Raw genomic sequence first — 21,823 nt, 5'->3', positions numbered from 1 at the left:
TATCTGAACTTGATTTAGTTTTGAGTGGATCGCATGGGGACTCCAAATGAGATTTCTTTTATTTTCTCCAAACTTAAGGGAAGTTCTTGAAAATTTTCGCAGATGGTGAGGCTCAACAGATCTTTCTAAACTTCGCTATCTCCAAACATTTGCTGAAATTTTCTGATAATATGGTCAGAACTTTGAGGTAATCTTTAGAAAATCTAGTAATACTTGGTGAAAATTTTAATGCATAAAGGAAAGAAACTAGAGGGAAAATAATGAAGACATCCCACGGGGCCAGCAACGGGCTGGGCCGGCCTTGGTCTCTATTGGCATGCCCAGGCCAGACCAAGCTAAAAAGTCCCTGGCCTGGTCCGCATTGGGATGGGCTTACTAGGCTTATAGAAGAAAAAAAAAAAAATGAAAAAAAGTGGGGAAGCTATTCTCAAAAAAAAAAAAAAATTAAAATTATCAAAAAAAGAAGAAGTGGGGAAGCTTTTCATGCGACCACAGCCAAATATGTAGTGTATTTGACCGGGGATCTCATCCATCAGATTTGAATAGAGGGCTAGGATAGCTTGAGTCACAATGTCACAAGTTGGTTCTTGAGTGTCAGGTCTATTTCGATGACTTAGTTTCTTGTTTTTAATTTTATTCTATAAATCATTTTGTAACGGAATTTGGGGTATGTATACATCTGACAAGGGACACAACTAAAAAAAAAAAAAAAAATTCATGTGAGTGGCATTTTGGTTATTTATTTTCATAACAATTTTTTAAAATTTTTTTGATGTGACCCCCCAAATTTCAGCAGAAAAGGTTTTATAGAAAAAAATAAAAAATCAAACAATGTTTTGGCACGGCATTGTGACATGAGCAATTCTTAACTGTTGGTTCAGATCAAAGTGAAAGAGAGATGAGAGCAAGTGGGAAGAGATTGAGAGCGGGCTTGGTGGGGAGAGAATAAGGAGAAGCGAAAGGGAGGAGTTAGAGAGGGAATCAAGGACGTATTTTCATTTTTCTTTTCTAACAAGTCCTGGATTCCCCATTTTCCCCTAATCAAACGGATAAGCCACCCCATTTACCACCAATTGATTCTGAACAAACCAATAAGAGATACAAGGTCGGGGACTTTTCCTCGAGTTTCCTAATCAACAAATGCCTCCCAACTAATCTGCCTCGTGGTTTGCTTCTCTACCCCATAATCCATAAACTGAAGCCAAAGAATTTTTTTTGTTCTTAGAATTTGAGAGTCTTATTCCACCATTATAGCATTTTCAAGATCAGTCCAACAAAAAGTTTCGAGTCTTTTAATATAATTCGGCTTCATATAACACATGCTCCCAAGTGTGTCCAAATGGTATTACCCCACGATCCCTAATCCCTAATTAAGCCTCCTATGCTTGCAGACCCTTAATTACCCGGTGAGCTTTCATCAAAGTTAAGCTGAAAAGCACTGATCAGAGGCTCCTATCCATAAAGAGCTCTTCTCTTAACGATGCTCGTCTTGATAACAATGCCCATATTACAAACAAGATCCACTTTTGAATACCTGAGCAATTCTTGTTTACCAAGAAATTCCAAACCTCTTAATGTCTTCTATATTCAACAAACAAAGACCCTTCTATTTCTCTCTTTTCCAAATTTCTCAAATAATTGCAGTTCTGTAAATTTCCCAATAATTTTGCGAGTTCTAGTGAAATTTGGAAGATTCAGATGGTGCATACTGCATAACATTTGAGAGCATCTTGGCATGTTTATAAAAATTCCCATTTTTCCAATAGCGCAATACCAAATTTATTGAGTACACGGTCATGCTAAAAATAAGTGACCTCTATTTTCTTCATCATCCTTGCATAACATGCAAATATTCACCATTGTTCTCCCTTTTTTCTATAATTGATCAATGTTGAACACCTTTCCCTGAGTCACTAGCCACAAAAAAGATCTGAATCTTGTGAAGTATATGCCCCTTCCCGATCTTGGTTCTCCTAGATTTAGTCCATCTAAATCTATCATAAAACAACATCATGCACAAAAAAAAATACCATTCATTTTCAATCTCCCAAATAGCTTTATCCTCGACTTTGGTGGTAATAAAAACCATCTTCAACTCCTGCAATAAGGAAGCAATTTGTGCAAGGACTAAATCTGGAACTCTATTGTGTCCACATAAAATTTTCCAATTAGCTTCAAAACGCCTTCCCGAAATAATGTCCATCACCTATTGACAATACGAATCAGAAAACTGTACTTTCAAAGGTGCATTACCCAGCAATTTATGTTTACCAGAATCTTGTCATAACACCCTACCTATCATCCACCTTAAATTCCTCACAAAAAAAAAAAAATTAACAATGCCAAATCTCTTTCCACAAAGTAAAGCTATATCTTTCCCTTTTTCCATCTCCCATTAATAACCATTCATTGTCACTCATGTATTTTGCAAACAACACTTTCATGATTCTATCCACTATCGGTCTTCCCCCTGTATACTTCTCCACCATTTAGTCAAGAGAACCACAGTCATTAATTTTAACTTTTGTATTCCTAGGCCACCTTTTTTCTTTGGTATATAAACTCTATCCCAACAGACGGAATGATATTTTATCGCATTCTCATCATCACCCCAAAGAAAATCCTTCATTAACCTTCCCAACTTCCTCTCAATGTCATCCAGCATAACCAATTAAGACATAAGGTAAATGTGCAGGTTAGATAAAGTGGACTTAATGAAAGTTAAACCATCCCCCAGTCGAAAGATACTTAGCTTTCTAGGAATGCAGTTCAAAGCTAACCATCCCCCACTCTAACCTGAACGAGCAATACCCACCACTATAGTCTTCTCAATCTTCTCTCTTAATCCTAAAACCATTCATGCACTTGTCTGGTACTAAATGCTCCCCTCAACGTTTTGACACACTTCCTTCATAACTGTGTGCAGCATCTTTAGGATGTGCACGAGATGATCAGAGGTTATAATTTGGCGTTCTTGCCCTCCAGATTTTTTTGGTTATTTCTTAATGGAAAATTTTTATAAGGTTGCAACTTTAAAATGGAGAATTAAAGTACACCTAAAAAATCCATTAAAAAAATATTGTTTTGATATTGAAAAACCCTATAATTTATCGTCCTGACATCGAAATGTATGGAAACAATAAAAAAAAAAAATCACTTCAAAAAATAGTACATCTTGCAACACATTATTTGGACAGTTTATTTTCAAGATTTTCATGTACTTATATATCTACTTAATTTGAACCATTTTAAGATTTTAAAATTTTATAATTAGTGATGGAAATGGATTCTCCGACCATCCTATGAGTTCTTGACACCAAAATTACATCTTATAATAAAATTTGGAGGTGAGCCTCACTTTGTTTAATGTTGCAACCTTACACAAACCACACCCTTTTCTTGATATCTCATGTTTTCAGTATTCCCTTTCTAAGGGAGTATCTTTTGTAATATCTTTCAATTAATTAATGAAATGGGTATTGACCTTTACCAGCTGATTTACTAGAAAAAAAGAAAAAGAAAAGATAAATCAATAGGATTTGGGCCATTAATATTTGGTAATAATGAAGTTAGAGATTTCATCAAATGGCTCGTTGGTACTACTAGGGCCCAAAGAAAACAAAAAAAAAGAAATTATAATGAGGATCATGCGCCAAATTGGTTCAAACCTATCAAAGAGATGGAGTAGTATCTTACGACCATACTATTGGCGACTCATATGGTTTGTGGATTATTTCTCGGACACGGTTTTGGTGAGTCGATTCACCTATTACAGTGCGGGACCCTTGTCTATCCAATGTCCACTGGATGTCAAAAAAATTTCACGTCAAAACAGACGGGGAATAAAAGAATTAAAAAATTGATTTTGAAAAAGAAGGAAAAAGTTTACATAGAGCCGAGGCTTTAAACAATCAAATTTGAGCTTATCTTAAATATCTTCAAATTGACCATCTCGACATCTAAGATGCATGTACATGATAAAAAAAAAGATTTCAAGTTTTGAAAATAGTATATTTTGTAACTCATTTTTGCACGGCCAATTTTCAAGATTTTTAAGTTTTCATAGATATGATCTACACTATTTTTTAAGCTTTAAATTTTAAATATGAAAATATATTTTAAGGCTAACACAAAGATTTCCAATATTGAAACCACATTTCTAAGCACCATTTAAGGGTGGACTCTTATTTGATCGTTTAGAGATTAGGCTAAATACCAACCGTACCCTAAAAAGAAACATTTTAGATTATGGTTGAGAATATTGAACTCTAAAATATAGGATCGAAAATGCATCCTTGACCTATATTCTATAGGGAGACCACACAAAAAGTGTGAGTCGGCCGACGCACCAAATACTTTTCGTTATTTCCCATACTTTTTCGTATCAATTTAATACCGATTCTTGAGGTGGCGCCTGCATTTTCTCTTTTCCTCTCTGAAACTTAGAAAAGAGCCCGCTTCTTCACTTTCTTTCTCTAAAAATTGAAAAGGGGAGAGAGAAAGTTACCTCCCGCATAAATTTTCAATGGATACTTCTCTTAGGTATGGCTCGGATGGCAAAGCCCTGTGCATTCATGCCAAGAAGGACTTCCCAATATCTAGTGATTTGCTCTTCCAGGTTCAGTGTTCCACCTACTTTCAATTTTAGCTGCTTATTTGATTTTTACTGGCATATAGTAGTCACTCTAAATGATTTATTCTATTTATTTATTGATGGGTTTCTCTCACCGCCCTTTATTTGTAGAAAACTTGAGATATTGAAGTGGAAATTTGATTCTTTATTGGATTGTTTATGTTGGGTTGTTGCTTTTGTGCGTTTTTTATATTTTTATCCTTTGATAATTGGGTTATTTGGGTGTTTGAATATCTTGTTTCAGTAATATCCTCCCTTCTCTTTGGGTTTTGTCCCTTTTACTGGATTGTTGAGCTATGGCATGTGTTAACTTCGTTGAGAATTCTTTGATTTTAGTTAGAGGTATTTGTTTCTTGGCAAGATAATGAATTTGTGCTCTGTTATTATCTTTGTATCATTGGAAATGTCCAAACCAGCTTGCATATTTCTACCCATTTTTTCATTTGCATTTTCTCTTATTTTTGTATATGTTTGCCTGTTTATATTATACCGTAGTTATATTTCTAGAGCCATTGATGGTGTATCAGGAACATTCGAATTCCCATTTATGTGCTGTATAATGTAATGGTTATGTTCATGATGTTCTTGCTTCAAGTCTTTGTGGTGATATATGATTGGTCTTTCTTTTGGTCATTTCGAAATATTCCATTGGGAGATGCTGAATGAGTATCTTGCAGCTGAGATGTGGGATTAAATACAACTTCTTTGTGTTCATTGGTGCTGTTTACTGAACGTGCTTGTGCTTCAATCTATTGATGGATATGAAATTAGGTTATTGGGCATGGAAATGCTTTGCTTGATCAAGTTGAATTAACGAAGTGCTCAGCTGCGTTATCAAAAAGGTGGTCATATTCCTCCTTAAGCCTCAAGGCTGTAATCTTCTAAATAGTTACAACATACAAAATATGTTTGGATTATCCTGCTTTCCACCTTACTGCACATCATAGAATTCGTATATTTAAATGGTCAAACTTAAGTACTGCTAGATGATACAATTAACAGGTTTTCGTGGTGTTTTTAGGAACATTAAGTCATCATGGGCAAGAGCTGTTGAAAAATTAAAGAAAATTACCTGTTTGAAGCCTCTTGGAAGTTATTTGGAGTACATCCTAGTTGTTGGTGTTACTTGTTTCACATAGTTCATGTGTAAAGTGAAAGTGAAAATACTATCTAGACTTGGCTATTGACTTTTTAACCTTGCGGAGCGATTTGATGCAACGAGCAAAGCTTAATAGTGGCTTGTCTATGTGTAGCCTATGCGAAGCATCAAAGCACTAGTCCCTAGCCATAGTAGTGAGTGCTTTGATGTGTAGCCTATGCTATTTTAGAAGTAGGTTTCATGGCTTAGGGGACTAAGAGGCCTAATAAATGATACCAGTGTGGCGATGGCTGAGACTCAAAGGAAGCTTGGTACTTGAAATACTTGCAAATGGTACTATGGAAAGTATGGCTGTGATTAATTTAAAGAGAGTAAGACTTACTTACTAGAAAATTAGAAATAAAACGGTATGAGCTACAGATTGTGATGATTGTAAAATGGCCTCTCTGTAAATGGTCTATGTGTTTCCCTTTACCTACATTTCTATTCTCCTTTTTTTGTGGTATGAAAGAATTTGGTTGAAATAGCCCCAAGTACACATGCATCTCTTAAATGTTAGCCGGAAATATTAAACTCTTTGATGTCATTGATTCACTTTAATGCTTATTATGATGTGGCTGCAACATTTTCCTCGTTTCCCACATGTTCATGTTTGATGTCATACAGTGGAATACTTGAATGCCCCTTCTAAAGAACTTCCCCACTGATTTCCTACAGAAAGTTATATCTCAGTTACTTATCAAATGAATAAAGATTCCTTGATCTCCATTATGTTGATTTCTTCTTTGTGATTTTATACGACTTTCATGATCCTTGCTGACCTCTTCCTTTTCATTTTCTATCTCTTTTGTTTTCAAGATGAATTATTTCTGTAGATCATCTATGTTTAAGATTGTTGATGGACTGAGTTACTTCATTCTGCTCTGCCGAGGACCCTTCTATGCATCTTAATCCATCAAAGATTACCCTATGACTGCGCTCATGTTAGACAAATCTCTAAAACCTAAATAATTCCTAAGATACAAGCATATCCAAGCAATGGCACATTAAACTTTAAATGTTGAGAGAAATTGCAAAAGTGAATTTCAAAATTATTCCTATTTATCAAGATTTTGACATTGTGAATTGTGTGATCTTTTACATTCTTTTATGAGATTGCATCAAATCCCTTTAAGCATTCGAAGCAAAACTGGCCATCTGTATTGTTCAAATATGATATGCGAGATGTCTTTCTTAAATGTTCATTGAGGTAATGTCTAAATTGTACGATTACGTTATGTAGAGAGTTATCCCATTTATCTATAACCCCAAGGGTGTGTTTGATAATAGGAAGTTGGAAAGAGTCCAACTAAAAAAATAAAAACACAGCAGTTACATATCACCACAAAACAAGTGTTTATGGCATAAATCAACAATAAGAAGACACCACAATGATAAATAATTGAATGACTTTAATGATTGACATAGGCATGCCACATTTGGGATGCAATTGCATCTCGTAATTGCACACCCTCGTCATGGTCATCTGCACTCTGAGAAAGTGTTGCATTGTTATCACCTTCCTGCATTTTCTGTCTCTGAGATCCCTCATTCTGAATTGAAGCTCCTATGGATCATTGGCTCCTCTTGTCATCATTATATAGTTATTGAAAATACTTGTTGCGATAACTACACCGACTTGTGTTTTCAATGGATACTGCATTTGATTTCTTAGAATTGGAAATCATGCTTTCCATAGCCCCAACGTTCTTTCAACTACATTCCTTGAGTTGAATAGCTCTTTCTCATTTTGTGGCGCTTGTGGACCAGAAGCAAATCCTTTAAATGATATTGAATTTTACGATATGAAGCGATGAAAGCACGCCTAGTAGGGTATCCTCCATTCACGAGCATTTTTTTGCTCCATATTCATCAAATATGTCATGTAACTACATTTATACTAGCTGTGTTGTGATACAAAGGAGATACCAAGTGATTCTAACTTCAGGCATTGTCAGACGATTTGTTTGCCTGCCAATTGCGTCGTATAAGACTCTCGAGTCAGATGCATATCCTTCCCATCCAGCAAGAATGTAATGGAACCGTATATCGAACCCAATTGCAGCCATAACATTCTGAGAGAGGCCACTTTTCCTGTTATGATAGTGCCTTTGCATCTGCATATTAACTCGTGCTGGTATGTGTCCCATCAATAGCTTTGACACAATCCTATTTGAGTCATGCCAAATAACAAAAATTCAAACATATATAATTTGATGATTTGAAAGACGATTCCGTTTACCTTAAAATATGGGTAAAACCTTTGTGTATCACTTAAGCTAAGATCGGGTGTCTCGTTGCTTGGAGGTTGTAGGACCATTGGTCCCAGATCCAAGATCGCCTTTAAAACTCCATTAAAAAAGAAACTAATCATTTGTCTGGAGTGTTGGAAGCGATCTTGGATCACCCTATTGCGCTCGTCATGCGTCAAAGTACTCAAGAATATAGCCACTTGTTCTTCAACCGTCAAGCGCCTCATATCTTGAATTAGAGACATCGCTTTTAGGAGAGTACATAGGTCAATGAATGCATTCCTTTCCATCCGCAAGATGTCAAAGCATTTTCGATGATGACCAATCAATATATATTCCACATACTTCGCCTCCGTTTGTATGGAGGTGTGAACTCGTTGCCTCGGCATTTGGGAAGTGACATACCAATATGCTGCACAGCACATGGCGTATGCAGCGTATGACATTATAAATAATCTTCGCCGCGAAGGATCCATAACACGACTTCACTCTGGCCTCATGTAAGCAAGTTTACACATATGAGTATAAACATTAAAAAATATGAATTCAGTCATATCACTACAAGTAGCTACATCACAAACCACCTAACAAATCAAGAGTGAACTAGAATGTCCCCAACGTCATGATCCACATAAAAAATTCAGTATCATACGAAGTATCCATTCATTCATTAGCACACTCATGATAGTACTAGAAAGATAATGAAAGTTTGTATGAAGTTATCACTCATCACCACATAACTTCGATGAGGTTGTGTACCCTAAACTACAAAAAGAAGTCTCATGAAATAAGGGGAAAAAGAAGAAGAAGAAGACCTTGTATGCAACCAAAAAAAACAAAAAAACAATCTTCAAAACACCATAACCACTATCACCAATAGGCACCTACTCTAACTTTGCTAGCTCCTCCTTCAAGAACCTCTTCCTAAACCTGGGTTTCAAAATATAAAACATTCCAGCTATCGAGGCATTTTGGAAGAGGTGACAGGCCTTTATGAGATCATCTTCATCTATTTCCCCTAGCTCATACATCTGTTCAATATGCTCCATGCATTTTTCTTTCTTGTCGATGGATTTTCTTTCTTAGTACTAGCTAACTCCTTCATGCTCTCGGCCATCACTCCCATCGCCCCCGCCATTGACTCAGTAGTAATGGGTTGTCGCATCCTAGTTTGAGATATTGGAGTGTGAGAGCGGTGCCTTTTGGACTTGGAGGAATTGGTTCCATCTAGGCTTCAATGATGAGTCTTCTGCCACATCAGCTGGGCCCACTTGGGAAGAAAGCATGGGCACATCATGTGTTGGGGTAGTTACATTTTTCCAACATCACCCCCACCTGAAGATCGCGCCCCATCAGCGACCCTGTTGCAAAAAGTTAGTTTCAGCCTAGTAATGTCTGGCAAACTCTTGTTTCGATACTTCTTACCCCAGACATTGTCCTAAAAGGGAATGCCCAAGCTAAATTCAACTACTCATTCAACCTAAACAACCAAGAGAATAATATAGGAAGGTCAGTTATTTACGTACTACTATATAGTCATCCCAAATGTCCGCTTCTGTTGTCACCATCTTCCTCTCATCATCCCACCCAAAGCCTGACACAATGATGAGTTTCTTGAAGTTTCTATATAGAGTCCTAAAAACTATGTGCTTACTCCGAAGCCCTTCAGCATCGTAAAAGTAGCCGAACTTGGCCATCATAATTTCAACCATCCGATTCAGTGCGTTCTTCTTGAACCCACCATTCCTACTTTTTACCTCCTTCAGCATAAGGTCTATGAAGGTGTCCTCCTCGGTTGAAGACCATTGAGGAGCCCTCCTACGGTCCTACTACTTTCGAGATTGCAGTTGTGGGTGTGTTTGAAAGATGAGAATCCATTTCTCTACAACACAAACACATTAATAAGGTGTACCATACTTGTTAAACATATGACACTAAACATATATAAGGTGTACCATACCACCAAAGCAAAATTCAACAACCCTATCATGTAAAACAGAAGTATGCACTAATTACTGTCGTTAGAAGATGCCTCTACAACACCCCTATCATATGTCACTTGCTACTCTTATTAGAAGATGCTTCTACAACAACCCTATTTAAAACAAAATCTAAAAATGAGGGGATAGTCTTACTTACCCTCAGAAGGCGTACAGATTTTATAGCAGCATGACTAATATCCATAGAGCTGTTCTTAATGAATATAGTAACAGATTCTGCTAGTGATTGTGAAATTATTCAATTTGGTATCACTTAGAAATATGAGAAAGCATGAAAATTACTTCTCTGTAAACCCACTTGCTTTAATACCAAAAAGCATAGCATTCCATAAAACCACCTCTTTCAGGGGTTTTATTGAATGCTGGACAGCATTTGCAATTGATTCCACTAGTGATTGTGAAATTATTCAATTTGGTATCACATGAAAATTACTTCTCTGTAAACCCACATGTTTTAATACCACAAAGCATAGCATTCCATAAATCCACCTCTTTCAGGCATTTTATTGAATGCTGGACAGCATTTGCAATTGACGCTGAACAAATCGCAATCTCACTACTACATAAATACCACAAAAAAGGCCATTAAATCTCACTACCGACATATACCATTTACAAAGACCATTGAATAGTCAAGAAACTTTGCCATTTAACCTCTGGTTTCATGGAAAATCTTTTCTTAACCAACTCTCTCACCAGCTTTTTTTGCCAAATTTAGTTGTCCAAAAAAATGTGCTCACAAATTATTTGACACAGATGAGTGGCACATTTGGTTTTGTGGACTTCTACGATCTCTGGTTATTATCAGTTGGATATATATGGCTATTCTCAACAACACAGAAACTTGGAGCTCATTGTTTTTGCGGAGTGTACAAGAACATGGAACTCTATATCTTATAATCTACTGAAAAACAATTTTACTTTTTTGGTCGATGTATCCTATATGGAGAGCAAGGAGTGACACTTGTGATCATCTCCCAATCAAATGCAATTGCTATTGGTCTTTTTTGCGAAGTATACCGAGACTCTTCCATGATTCATGTAGGGTTTTCTTGCTGACTGGTAAGTCTATTCCGTAATATATAGGTCATGTCTAACTAGCACAAAGGATCCATATTCATGTATAAATGCGATGGATTTTAAGAAAGATGATCCAAAGTAGTGATTGGTAAAATTTGTACATTGTAAGAGAAAAAAGTAAAGCAAAACTTGGTGAGATGAATCCAAGCTGTGGCTAGAAAGCCACAGAGAGAGAGAGAGAGAGAGAGAGAGAGAGAGAGAGAGAGAGAGAGAGAGAGAGAGAGAGAGAGGGAAGGAAGATTACCCGGAGGATAGCTGAGAGAGATACTACTGCTAAGGATTTGGTGGCATTGAGGGCATCTTTGGGGAGAGGAGTGGCATGGGAAAGGAGGATTTATTTGCGAAGAGGCGATATTAGCAGGGCGGGAGATTTGGTTTCCATAGAGCAGGCTTCCACCGTAGGGCATGGAAGCTGATGGAACCCTTTTTTTTTGTATGTGCGTATATTGGTGGCATTCCACGCACATCTAAAAATTTTTCGTCAAACACGGGAGAGATGGCGTGGTGGGACTTTTGGTTCCCACTTCCGAAAAGTCCCACCAAACAAATGCGCCCCAAGAGTCTCCAAAGACTCCATCTTAGATTGATTGGACTTGTTAGGAATAGATGACAGAGAGGAGTATATTGTTTCTTGTTGGGCTTTTCTACATCAGTGGAATGCGTAGGAGTCCAATAATGAAGGACATACAGATATGCTTTTCCATTTTGAAAATCAATTGGTTAATTTGGCTGTTTGATTGCTTACATTGAATTATGTTCACCGTTAGGTTCACTTTGTGCTTAATCCATAAATTTGTTTTACTTATTTATGGTCTTCAAAGACTGAATGGTAGTTGTATTTTGCACAAAATCCATAGTTTAATAATAAAAATGTTTATTGCAGCCAGAATGGCCTATATCTGTTAATGCTTACCAGAGAAAAATATTTGGTACAATACAAAACCGAAAATCCTTTGTGAATGTGCTCTTGTATGTGCAAAATAGACAACTGATTACCATAGTACACTTAATAGATTAAAACAGAAACAGTAGTCCAACACTCTCATGCAATTTTCATATAGAAAACAGTCACTTCTCAACTTAAAAATTGGAGGTTATTCATCGACTACTCATGCTCATGGAGGAAAGCTTTCTTCAATGGAATATCAAAGGAAAGGAAAATTGTGGAAGGAAGCTTCTCTCCTGGTGAAGTTAGTGTTTGTTAATATATTAAAGAATAAAGAGATTTTTCTGACAGCAGTTTCTGATTCAATTTTCTAATTGAAAATTGGACATCACTTTCTCAAAATCGGATTTTTTATTATCTTTAACATTTAACGACATAAACATGTGATGAGCGAATAGATTCCAGGTTTACAGTGTGGAGCAGCAATTATATAATGCACTAAGATGGTGTACATCTCATGCAGTTCTCATCTTTTCATAGCCAACACATCTAAGACCAATTGGATGACCCAGACAAGGTAGTTATTTGTTCAATTCTAGAAAACCATCCTAATTCTCGGGGTGTCAAGTTAGGCAACTAAGAATATATTGAAGAAATGAATATTATAAGAAATGAATATATTGAAGAAATGAATATTATAAGAGTGAGAACACATGATCTTGAGGGATTGCATATTGTACTCTCTATCTGTCCTTCTGGATGCTTGATTAATTCAATTGGGATAGGTAGCGAGCTGTAAAAGTACCTTTAGTTAAATATGACAAAGTCCATACACAATACATTTTTCTTTGTAAACTACCCTCAAATCTCATAGCTCATATTCTTTGATATGGAAGTTGCTTCCGAGGGGTAAATGATGGTCTGTTTACAAATATAGCACAGGCATTTAATCATTACTCTTACATGGCACACTCCATTAGGCCAAGATCTAGAAGAAGGAACCTCATCCTTGTATATAATTATCTATTGATCTATAGAAGTATGCTATGTATTTATGTTCATGATTTCTCGTCATAACTGATAAAAGCTAGTTTGCAAAAATGAATGTTTATGCATTGCATTATATGTTAAATATGACGAACTATAAGAATGTTATTCAGTTTGCCAATAGAATTAGAGATGCGTGGACAAAGTGGATATGTGCTTTGGAGCCCTATGTGATCGTCGCATTCCAATGAAGCTGAAGGGGAAGTTCTATAGGACGGTTTCAATGCCAACAATGTTTTATTGACAGAATGTTGGGCGGTCAAAAAACAACATATCTATAGAATGAGTGTTGCCGAGATGAGGATGTTGAGATGGATGCGTGGCAAGACATGCATGAATTGAATTTGGAATGAATACAACCGAGGGAACTTAGGGTTGGCTTCAATAGCCGATTAGATGAGGAAAAGTAAACTTAAGTGGTTTGATCATGTGCAACGTCAACCTATAACAGTGCTCATTAGGAGGCATGATTTGGTTCAAGTGAAAGGCTCTAAAAGGACAAGGGGAAGTCCCAAAAAGACACGCATGGAAGAAGTGAGAAAAAATATGGTGATTAATGGCATAACTATGGGTATGGTCCTTGATAGAGTAGAATGATAGAACATGGTTTATGTAGCCGATGCCAAGTAGTTGGGATAGGGCTCGGATGATGATGATAGAAATGTCATGCAGTAAATAAAATGATGATTAATATTCAGCTGTAATGAATATAGAATATCCAATTGTTTATTATGTATGGAATATATGGTTGCATAGGTATATAGAGAAAGTCCGATGTCATGAGCATTCATTTTCTTTAATTAATATTTTTTGTACAATGTATAAAACATAGTTACCAGGAGTGCCCCTAGAGGGCATGGTTCCGGCTTCGTAATCCAGATCCCAAGCTCCGAAGCTGGGATCTTCACCGAAACTCATTTTTTTTCAAAGGAGATTTTTTTTCTAAGGAGCTCATGCCTTTTCCACAGAATTTCGATTCCTTATTCACAGGGACTTGGGTCCCCCCCAATCATGGTGCATGATCCCTCTATTTGTGGATCTTGATCCCTATCATGTTGGGATCGCGATCTCTTCCCTCCCTATATTTGTGGATCTCCATCCTCATCATGTATTGATCCCAAACATCAAGAATTAAATTACCTAGATTGCTACAAGAGTTTTAAAATGTATAAACCATATCGATAATCAAAATAATTAAAGCATTTAACACAATTGGAAAATGGAACCCTGTTTGTTGCGCACCAGGTACTACTTTCCCTGAGCATTGGGACTGCAATCCTTTATATTTATGGATTGAGGACCCAATTTATATGGATCACGGTCACTAGGTGTTTGGGATTGAGATTCCATGATAAGTGGGAAAGGTGGCCCTTGAAATATGGGATCCAGATCCCATGAGCGTTGGGACTGAAGTTGTTTATATATGGGATCTAGCTCTGGGCTAGATACCGTCTATGGAGTGCGATTTGAAAGTGCCGTAGCTTCAAACACCCTTTGATTCGACGTTCCCGCTCCCAACCCCAGAACCATTCTCTGCTCCCGTTAAGTATGGTTTAGAACACTATAGATATTGTGTTCGCTGAGACTCCATTTGAACTTCACTCGAGTCTAAGGTTTTACACATTCCTTGTGTAATAATACCAGATTTTTATATGTCAAATGGGTTTATAGCCGTCGATTTCTGTTACCCAAGGAAGATATGTGTCCTTTAGGTTCTTGAATGCTTTGCAAGAACGTTTTGAGGTCTGAGGAAATAATTAGAAGAAATGTAGATTGCAGAGAGATATAACTCATTATTTTCATAAAAATGGAAAGTCCCCTCCCCTCAGAGTGGGGTAAATTTTTGTTGCTCCTGAGCCATTTTCGACTGGATCTAAGGATGCATGTGAGGGAGAAAAGGCTTGATTCTTGGCCGTAGCATAGGAGCTCTCCTAGGGTTTAGGCCCAAGGATGACAAAGCAAAAAAGAAGGTAGAGAAGAAAGATAGAGGTCGAAGAAGGAGAAGAGTGAGAAATAGAGAAACGAGAAGGAAGATGTGCTGCATCCTTATACCAGTGGTGAGTGGGAGGGCCCATGTGGTCTTTAGAGATGTGGTCTCCTCATTGGCCCTCCTCTCTTATAATTGGTGTGTGATTGGCTCACATTCTGTCTTTTAGTTGACCCATGAGAAAAGAACGTCTCTTTTGGATAAGATAATGTGCCTTGTTTTTCTCGTTGTTTTTAAATGAGTGTCTTATTCTTCTATCTCTTCTCTTATTGGTGAGTGAGGCCCATAAGAAATATGCTGCTAGAAAATACTCCCTCCTTTATATAGTCTTGTGAGGGTCAAAGTCGGAGAACGCTCCACGGTGGGGACCATACTTGCAGAAAATGGTTCCACCATTATTAAGTCTTTTAAGGACTTCCATAGTCATGTACCAGCCAAAAAGAGGGCAGTGGTCCCATGGTACGTCAAAAGATTTCTAGGAGGACTGGGCCCTGAAGGCATCAAAACCAGTGTAGGAAAAATTGAGCAGTTAAAATTCTAACCACCCGGTTAAATCGGAACTGGCCAATTCCGGTTTCTGCTAGTTTTGGTGAACCTGCTGCGTATTTTAACAAGAAAAATAAAATAAAATTTATCGTATTTTAAAAAGAAAAATAAAATAAAGTGTATGTAAAATCTCAAAAAAATAAGGGATTTTGTTTGTAATGCATTTTTTTAATGATTTTCATCATTTTTGGCAAAGATTGGAAATTGTTTTGGCTATTAATACTTATTTTCACATTTTCTATCTTTTTTTGAAAATTTCAAAAATATCTTGAGCACAAATCAATTCTTTAAAATCCATTTTTTGTAATTAATTTTCAACTTAATTTGGATGTGCTTTGTTTAATCATATTTTAAATATATTTTTATATTTTATTAGATTTTCTTTTGTATTTTTTTTATTTTTCTAACACTTGTTTTATCGCTCGGGACTTGCTCGGTTAGGCCGATTGAATCGGGCAGTTTATCGGTTTGGCTGGTTGAGCCGCTTCCGGCCCCATGTCCGGGTAACCATTCCGGTTCGATTTTTCCAGCACTGATCAAAACTCAATGGGGGAGAAAGGACTCTCTCTATCTTAGCGTATGTGGGCTCCCTCTTCTAGATAGAGAGTGTGGAGCATGGGTTTCCAATTGAAGGGAGTGAACCCCAAGTTAGAGAGGCGCATGGAGCATGGGCCCCCAATGTAGCAAGCGAACTCCAAGTTAGAGAGTGGGTTTGGGTGTGGTGTGTGAGCCCCCTCTTCAAGAGAGAAAGTGGGGCATGGGACCCATCCTCTAGGGAGAAAAAAAGGCGCATGAATCCCTCTTCTGGAGAGAGAAAGCGGGGATGTTGGCCTTGTCTTCTCGAGAAAGAAAGTAAGGGGTGAGCCCCGTCCTCTAGAGAGACAAAGTGGTGCATCAGCCTCGTCTTCTAGAGAGAAAAAGTGCGGCTTAAGCTGTGTCTTCTGGCGAGAGAAAGCGTGGCATGATTTTGAATCGTTCTGTCGTGCTCTCTTATCTCTTTGATCAATAAGGTTGGTGATTAGTTGGAAGTTGCTAGCTCCCTTCCCACCAAGAGGATCAACCGACATCCCCCTTACTAGACAGGTAGATCCGCTGTTAGGATTTCGCTGGACACAGAAAGACATCCTTTGAACTGACCCAATTGAATTTTTCCATGCCTGCATTGAAAAATTGGTGACTTGTTCCATTTTCTCGCCAATTTCCAGTTTGTCTCGAGTTAGTGAGGGTGTAGACCCCCAAAGTCGGATTTAGATCAAGGACATTGAGAAACAGTAGATCCTTGTGCATATATTGGGTTTTCTTTCACATTTCCAAAACATTGTCTTTTAAATGTAATTTACTCATATGAGTATGATTGAAAAGCAAGTGTGGTTCCATATAGAATCACAAAGAAATAATTAACACCCTGCTATCCATTGGAATGATTCTTTGGCGATTAATATGCATCAATTATTGTGAAAAGGTATTGTATCTATTCCTGGTATATGCATTTGCATTTGCCTATTTGTATTTGTCTGATAACATTTGTATTGAGCCTATTATTCCATTTGATGGTTATCAAAGTTTCTATTTATGCCTTCTCAATGAGCCACATAACACGTTCATGTAAGAGCACTAAATATTGAGGCTAATATTTTCATTCTTGTGTTTGTTGTTGCCATGATGTGTTACAGGTTCATGGGATTGTTGATACCAAAACTGGAAATCCGACTTGTTTGGCTCGGATAACTAGAGACCTTTTGTCAGAGGTAGACTCCAAAAATATTTGATATTTTATGAATTCACATATAATGATAATTCTGCAAGCAATTGTAGCAAGGGTAAAGTGTATTATAACACAATTGATTGGAGAAACCATAGTACATTGGTGTCATCACAATGCATTGAAATGGAAAAGGGGAGAGAGAGAGAGAGAGGGTCTCGATTACTGTTCATTGTTTTCCCATAGTCAAAGTATAATTTCTATTGTTTGCAGATTATATAAATTAATAATTCATATACCCATGACTACCCAAAAGATTATTGATTTGTATTACAGTTAGCAGATACACGTGTGGGGTTTGGAGTCAGATATGGTGCAGGTGAGAAACTCGCATATAATGTACGTGGAAGGGCAGGACGGCCAATCACGTCTAGTGGAATGCTGAGTTTGGATATAAAGGGGCGCTATGATGCTGACAAAGATTTGACAGAGGTTGGTACTTCTTGTCAATGTTTGAAATCCTTTCGATTCAATTTGATTTCTGAGCATGAGATTTTTGAGTCCCTTTGATTACATTTTCGGATTTCATTTTGGACATTTTATCCTTGATTAAATTTATTGCTTTCCTTTCTAATCTTTTGGTACTTCTATGTATTATTTGATCATGTTATCCTCGATTAAATTTATTGCTTTCCTTTCTAATCTTTTGGTATTTCTATGTATTATTTTGATCTTTAAATTAACTTATATATCTTTCATAACTCCTGATGCAAGAGAAGATGCCAATTATTTTTGAATTTTTGTATTCTAAATTTTGTAAGGTTGTCTTTTAAGGGTTTTTAAGTTCTTTTAGGATTCTAAGGTTTTTTTAATATTTTTAATATTTTAGGAGCTGTTTAAAAAAAGTATTTATAACGCTTATGGAATATTTTATTTTATTAATGGTTAAAATGTCATTATGAATTTTATTTACGTAGAACTTCTATTCAATTAGAATCAGGATTTTTCTAGGCTCTAAGTAGGGTCTTTTATTATAAATAGGGATCTTTTAAGGGCTCTATGTAGATAATTTAGAACAGATAATTGAGTTTTGATATCTTTTTTGTTGTTAAACCAATGCAGAGCAATTGAAGCCCGACTTGTAAAGCTTCCTATTTAATTTTCTAATCAATAGATCATTCATTTTTCTTCCTTGAGAAATTTCTTTCTGAATCAATTGGTATCAATATGAGGATTTGTGATTGGCAAAGGAAGAAATTTTTATTAAGCGTAGGGTTTGTGATTGCAACCTAGGGTCTGCTAATTTCTGCCTGGAATGATTTCAATGAATCCATGGTAGTGAGAAGAGTTGAGGAAGAGCTCTTGTGGATCTAACCCATGATACCGGAGAAGAAGAAATTGCAGATCTCAGGAGACCAGTTGAACAACTTGCACAACTTGTGGGCATCACTCATGGGCAAGATGGTGATCTTTCTGCCCAAGAAGATGTGAAGTATAACCCTTCCATCTGTTGTGCTCCATGTGGAGTAGAGTGCAAAGGAAATTGATAGAAGACCTAGACTTGGGAGATATCACTCTATGGTTTTCGATATGAAGTTAGACATTTCCTAATTTTGGCGAACATAATTTGACTCACAGCCAAGGGAGAGGTAACCTCATTGCGTGTGAGTACAATTTGGTTCATGATATTGAGGACATTGACCACGAAGAACCTTTATTTTCATCAAGTTGTTTCCAAAATCAATAGATTGTAGATTCGGATTCACCACCAATCATCGACACGTACTTAGATGAAGAACAAGATCTTGTGGAAGATACGATCTATGATGATGAACAAGGTTTCATGGTTGAACTGATCTTTGACCAAGAAAAAGATGACACTGAGGAAAGTCAATAGGTGAAGTTGTTGGTTTTACTACTGAATTTGGTGCTCATCTCGAACATTCACAGTCGTATGTTCTAGGGCTGAACCATGGCAATTTTAGCAGAGTTATATGGCTGTATTGTAGCAATTTCAACTAGTTTATGTGACTGAACTAAGCATGTATATCATGATTATTTCATCAACATATAATGACCCTTTCTTTGAGGGTTTTTTAAACGTGTTTATGAATATATCAACTGATTGTAAAAACTCTATTTCAATACATAATTGTTGTATTTTGATTGGGCCAATAACCCACAGGTCCAAGGATTCAAAGCATAATATTCGGGTTGAAGAAAGTTGTGCGACTAATGCAAATTTCATCTCAGCCTACTTTAAAACTCGAGAACGAGTTTTCTCCAACCAGGGGTATATGATGCAGGATAAGATGCTTCCTAATTTTGAATTTTTCTTATTAAATTTTAGGGATGTATGTTTGGAATGGAATTTTCTAGGGGTTGTCTTTTTACGGTTTTTAAGTTTTATAGGATTCTAACCTTTTTTTTTTTTTAAAAGGATGTTAGGAGTTAAGAGAAGTAGCTAGAATGCTTTATGAAATATTTTGTCTTATTAGGGATAAAAATATCATTACAAAATTTATTTTAATAAGGACTTCTATTTCAATTAGAATTAGGATTTTTTGGGCTCTAAGTAAGGTCTTTTATTATAAATAGGGGTCTGTGTAGAGAATTTGGAATAGATAATTGAGTTTTGATAACTTTTTTCTGGTTTAACTAGGGCAAAGCCATTGAAGTTTGGTTTGTAGGACTTCCTCTATAATTTCCTAATCAATGGATTATTCAATATTCTTCCCCGTGAAATTTCGTTATACCTTAACACCCCATCATTCAATTGTTTCATGATGGAAGTGATGGTATTCTCTAATGCTTTTAATTAAATTTATGCAGAGAAAGACAAGAGGAGCAATTGAATTGACTTGGAAGATACTAAATTTTAAAGACCAAGATTTAAGGTTGAGACTTGGTTATAATATTTCTGAAAAGGTTAGCAAATTTATACACGCATTATTTTGTATGGAAGTTGTTCATTATTACTTCGATTGACCTCAGAATTTATCTTGTTGTCATTGCCAAAATTTACATTTTCTTGGGAATTTGCTCAAGTTAATGTGGAAACCCTCTTTGCATCAGGAGCACGGTTTTTCCATTAGGGGGATTGTGCAGTATGCTATGGATTGGCAAAAATACAACATGGGGTTATCCTTGTTTGTGTGTGCGCGTTTATAACAAAGCATGCTTATTAAGAATTTTGTACTTTCTGTATATAGTTTCTTAATTAGATTGTATTCTCTTATGTTTATACTTTTTTTTTGTGTTTTCTTTCATTTTCCATTATTTTCAGTAAATTTCTACTATACATTCATCTTTCTATAAGGATAAAAGCTGCACCGCACTGGTAGTGTACCCATCATCCATTCAAGAAATGGATGTGCTGCAGTGTACACATGGTGTATGCTATACACTCCTTTTTTATGATGATAATGGGGTAGTTCACGATTCTTGAATGGATATTCTCCCGAGATCTTGCCTAGGGAATCGTAAACCTCAACTACCACTAAATTTTTATCAGTCTCTATTTTCACTCCTGCCTCTCTCTCTCTCTCTCTCTCTGCACACTGCTTGCTTTTCGTCCCTCATATCTTTAGCCTCCTTGTATTCATGGCTGAGGATATTACAGAACATTCAGTACAATTACTTGATATTACAAATCCATATTGCAGATAACTTTACAAAACACTGCATTGATTCCAATAATATGTTGAATCTTCCATGTGCCACAATTGTCTCATGTATAATAATTCCTTATGTTTCTGTTTTATGCTAAACGGGTGCCTTTCCCATTGTAGGTACCTTATTTCCAGATAAGGGAGAACAATTGGACCCTCAATGCGGATGGTAATGGTAAATGGAATGTGAGATACGACCTGTAATTTCACTTAAAACCACAAGAAGTGATGGACATAACCACCACATCAGATTTTTGGGAGTAAGGGATTCTCTCCCATTTGGCCATCCATTTCTAAGTCATTTATCATGTATTCTTGGGGGATCAATTAAGAGATTTGTGCTATAGCTTCGTGTGTGCAGCGCTATTTCTTGGTTCTTATTTTAGTGTTTTGGCCTCATTTTTCTTTATCCTTCAACATTGTCAAAACCAAGCTGGAGTCGCCGTTCAACCCACTTTGTTTGGTTGGTCTGCCCCTCAAATTGAGCAAAATACATAGTATCTAAAGGAAAAGTATTTCGTATAGCCGTGGCTTTATAGGGCCACGCCTCAATATGGTTGAAAAACAAAGTATCGATACCAGAAAACATGTAAATGGATTGTCTTCATCTCGACAATCAAGGATCTAAAGAAGATGGATTGATGGATTTCAATTATGCAGCTTAATTGTCCATTTCTTTACTTGATCATTTTCGTTCCTTTAAATTCTACAATTAGGGACTGAAATGGATATATAGGCCAATCATAGGGATTTCCCAGTGCGTTTGGTTTTGCCTATAAGGTTTTGAGCATAGTTACTGGGATCTCCTACTTTGGTAGGCGATCCCTTCTAGAATCTCGAATTTGTTGTTCCCGAAACGGATCTCTAAAGGATTTCAAATT

General features: G+C 36.6%; 1 protein-coding gene across 2 annotated transcripts; it reads left to right on the top strand.

Moving 5' to 3' along the window:
• Window positions 1–4,275: 4,275 nt before the first annotated feature.
• On the top strand, window positions 4,276–21,622 carry LOC18445450 (outer envelope pore-like protein). Of its 2 annotated transcripts, XM_006855588.4 has the most exons (5): window positions 4,276–4,618; window positions 17,243–17,317; window positions 17,608–17,763; window positions 20,104–20,199; window positions 21,063–21,622. In XM_006855588.4, exons 1-5 carry the CDS (start codon window positions 4,526–4,528, stop codon window positions 21,144–21,146), a joined length of 504 nt encoding a protein of 167 aa, XP_006855650.1. In that variant the 5' UTR covers window positions 4,276–4,525; the 3' UTR covers window positions 21,147–21,622. The 2 variants fall into 2 exon arrangements, with proteins under 2 accessions (XP_006855650.1, XP_011627523.1); XM_011629221.3 differs by lacking the exon at window positions 20,104–20,199 and having other exon boundaries at window positions 4,296–4,618.
• The last annotated feature ends 201 nt before the right edge of the window (window positions 21,623–21,823 follow it).

This window comes from Amborella trichopoda, chromosome 9 (assembly GCF_054954075.1).
Source record: "Amborella trichopoda isolate Santa Cruz 75 chromosome 9, AtrichopodaSantaCruz75HAP2 v2.0, whole genome shotgun sequence".
NCBI classification, from domain to species: Eukaryota; Viridiplantae; Streptophyta; class Magnoliopsida; order Amborellales; family Amborellaceae; genus Amborella; species Amborella trichopoda.
Note: the sequence above shows the minus strand (reverse complement) of the source record. Positions and strands in the feature narration are given on the sequence as shown.

Coding starts and splice junctions, on each gene's coding strand:
- LOC18445450 (XM_006855588.4), top strand. CDS start 4,526: ATGGATACTTCTCTTAGGTATGGCTCGGATGGCAAAGCCCTGTGCATT. Junction 4,619..17,242: donor CTAGTGATTTGCTCTTCCAG/GTTCAGTGTTCC, acceptor GATGTGTTACAG/GTTCATGGGATTGTTGATAC. Junction 17,318..17,607: donor CTAGAGACCTTTTGTCAGAG/GTAGACTCCAAA, acceptor TTTGTATTACAG/TTAGCAGATACACGTGTGGG.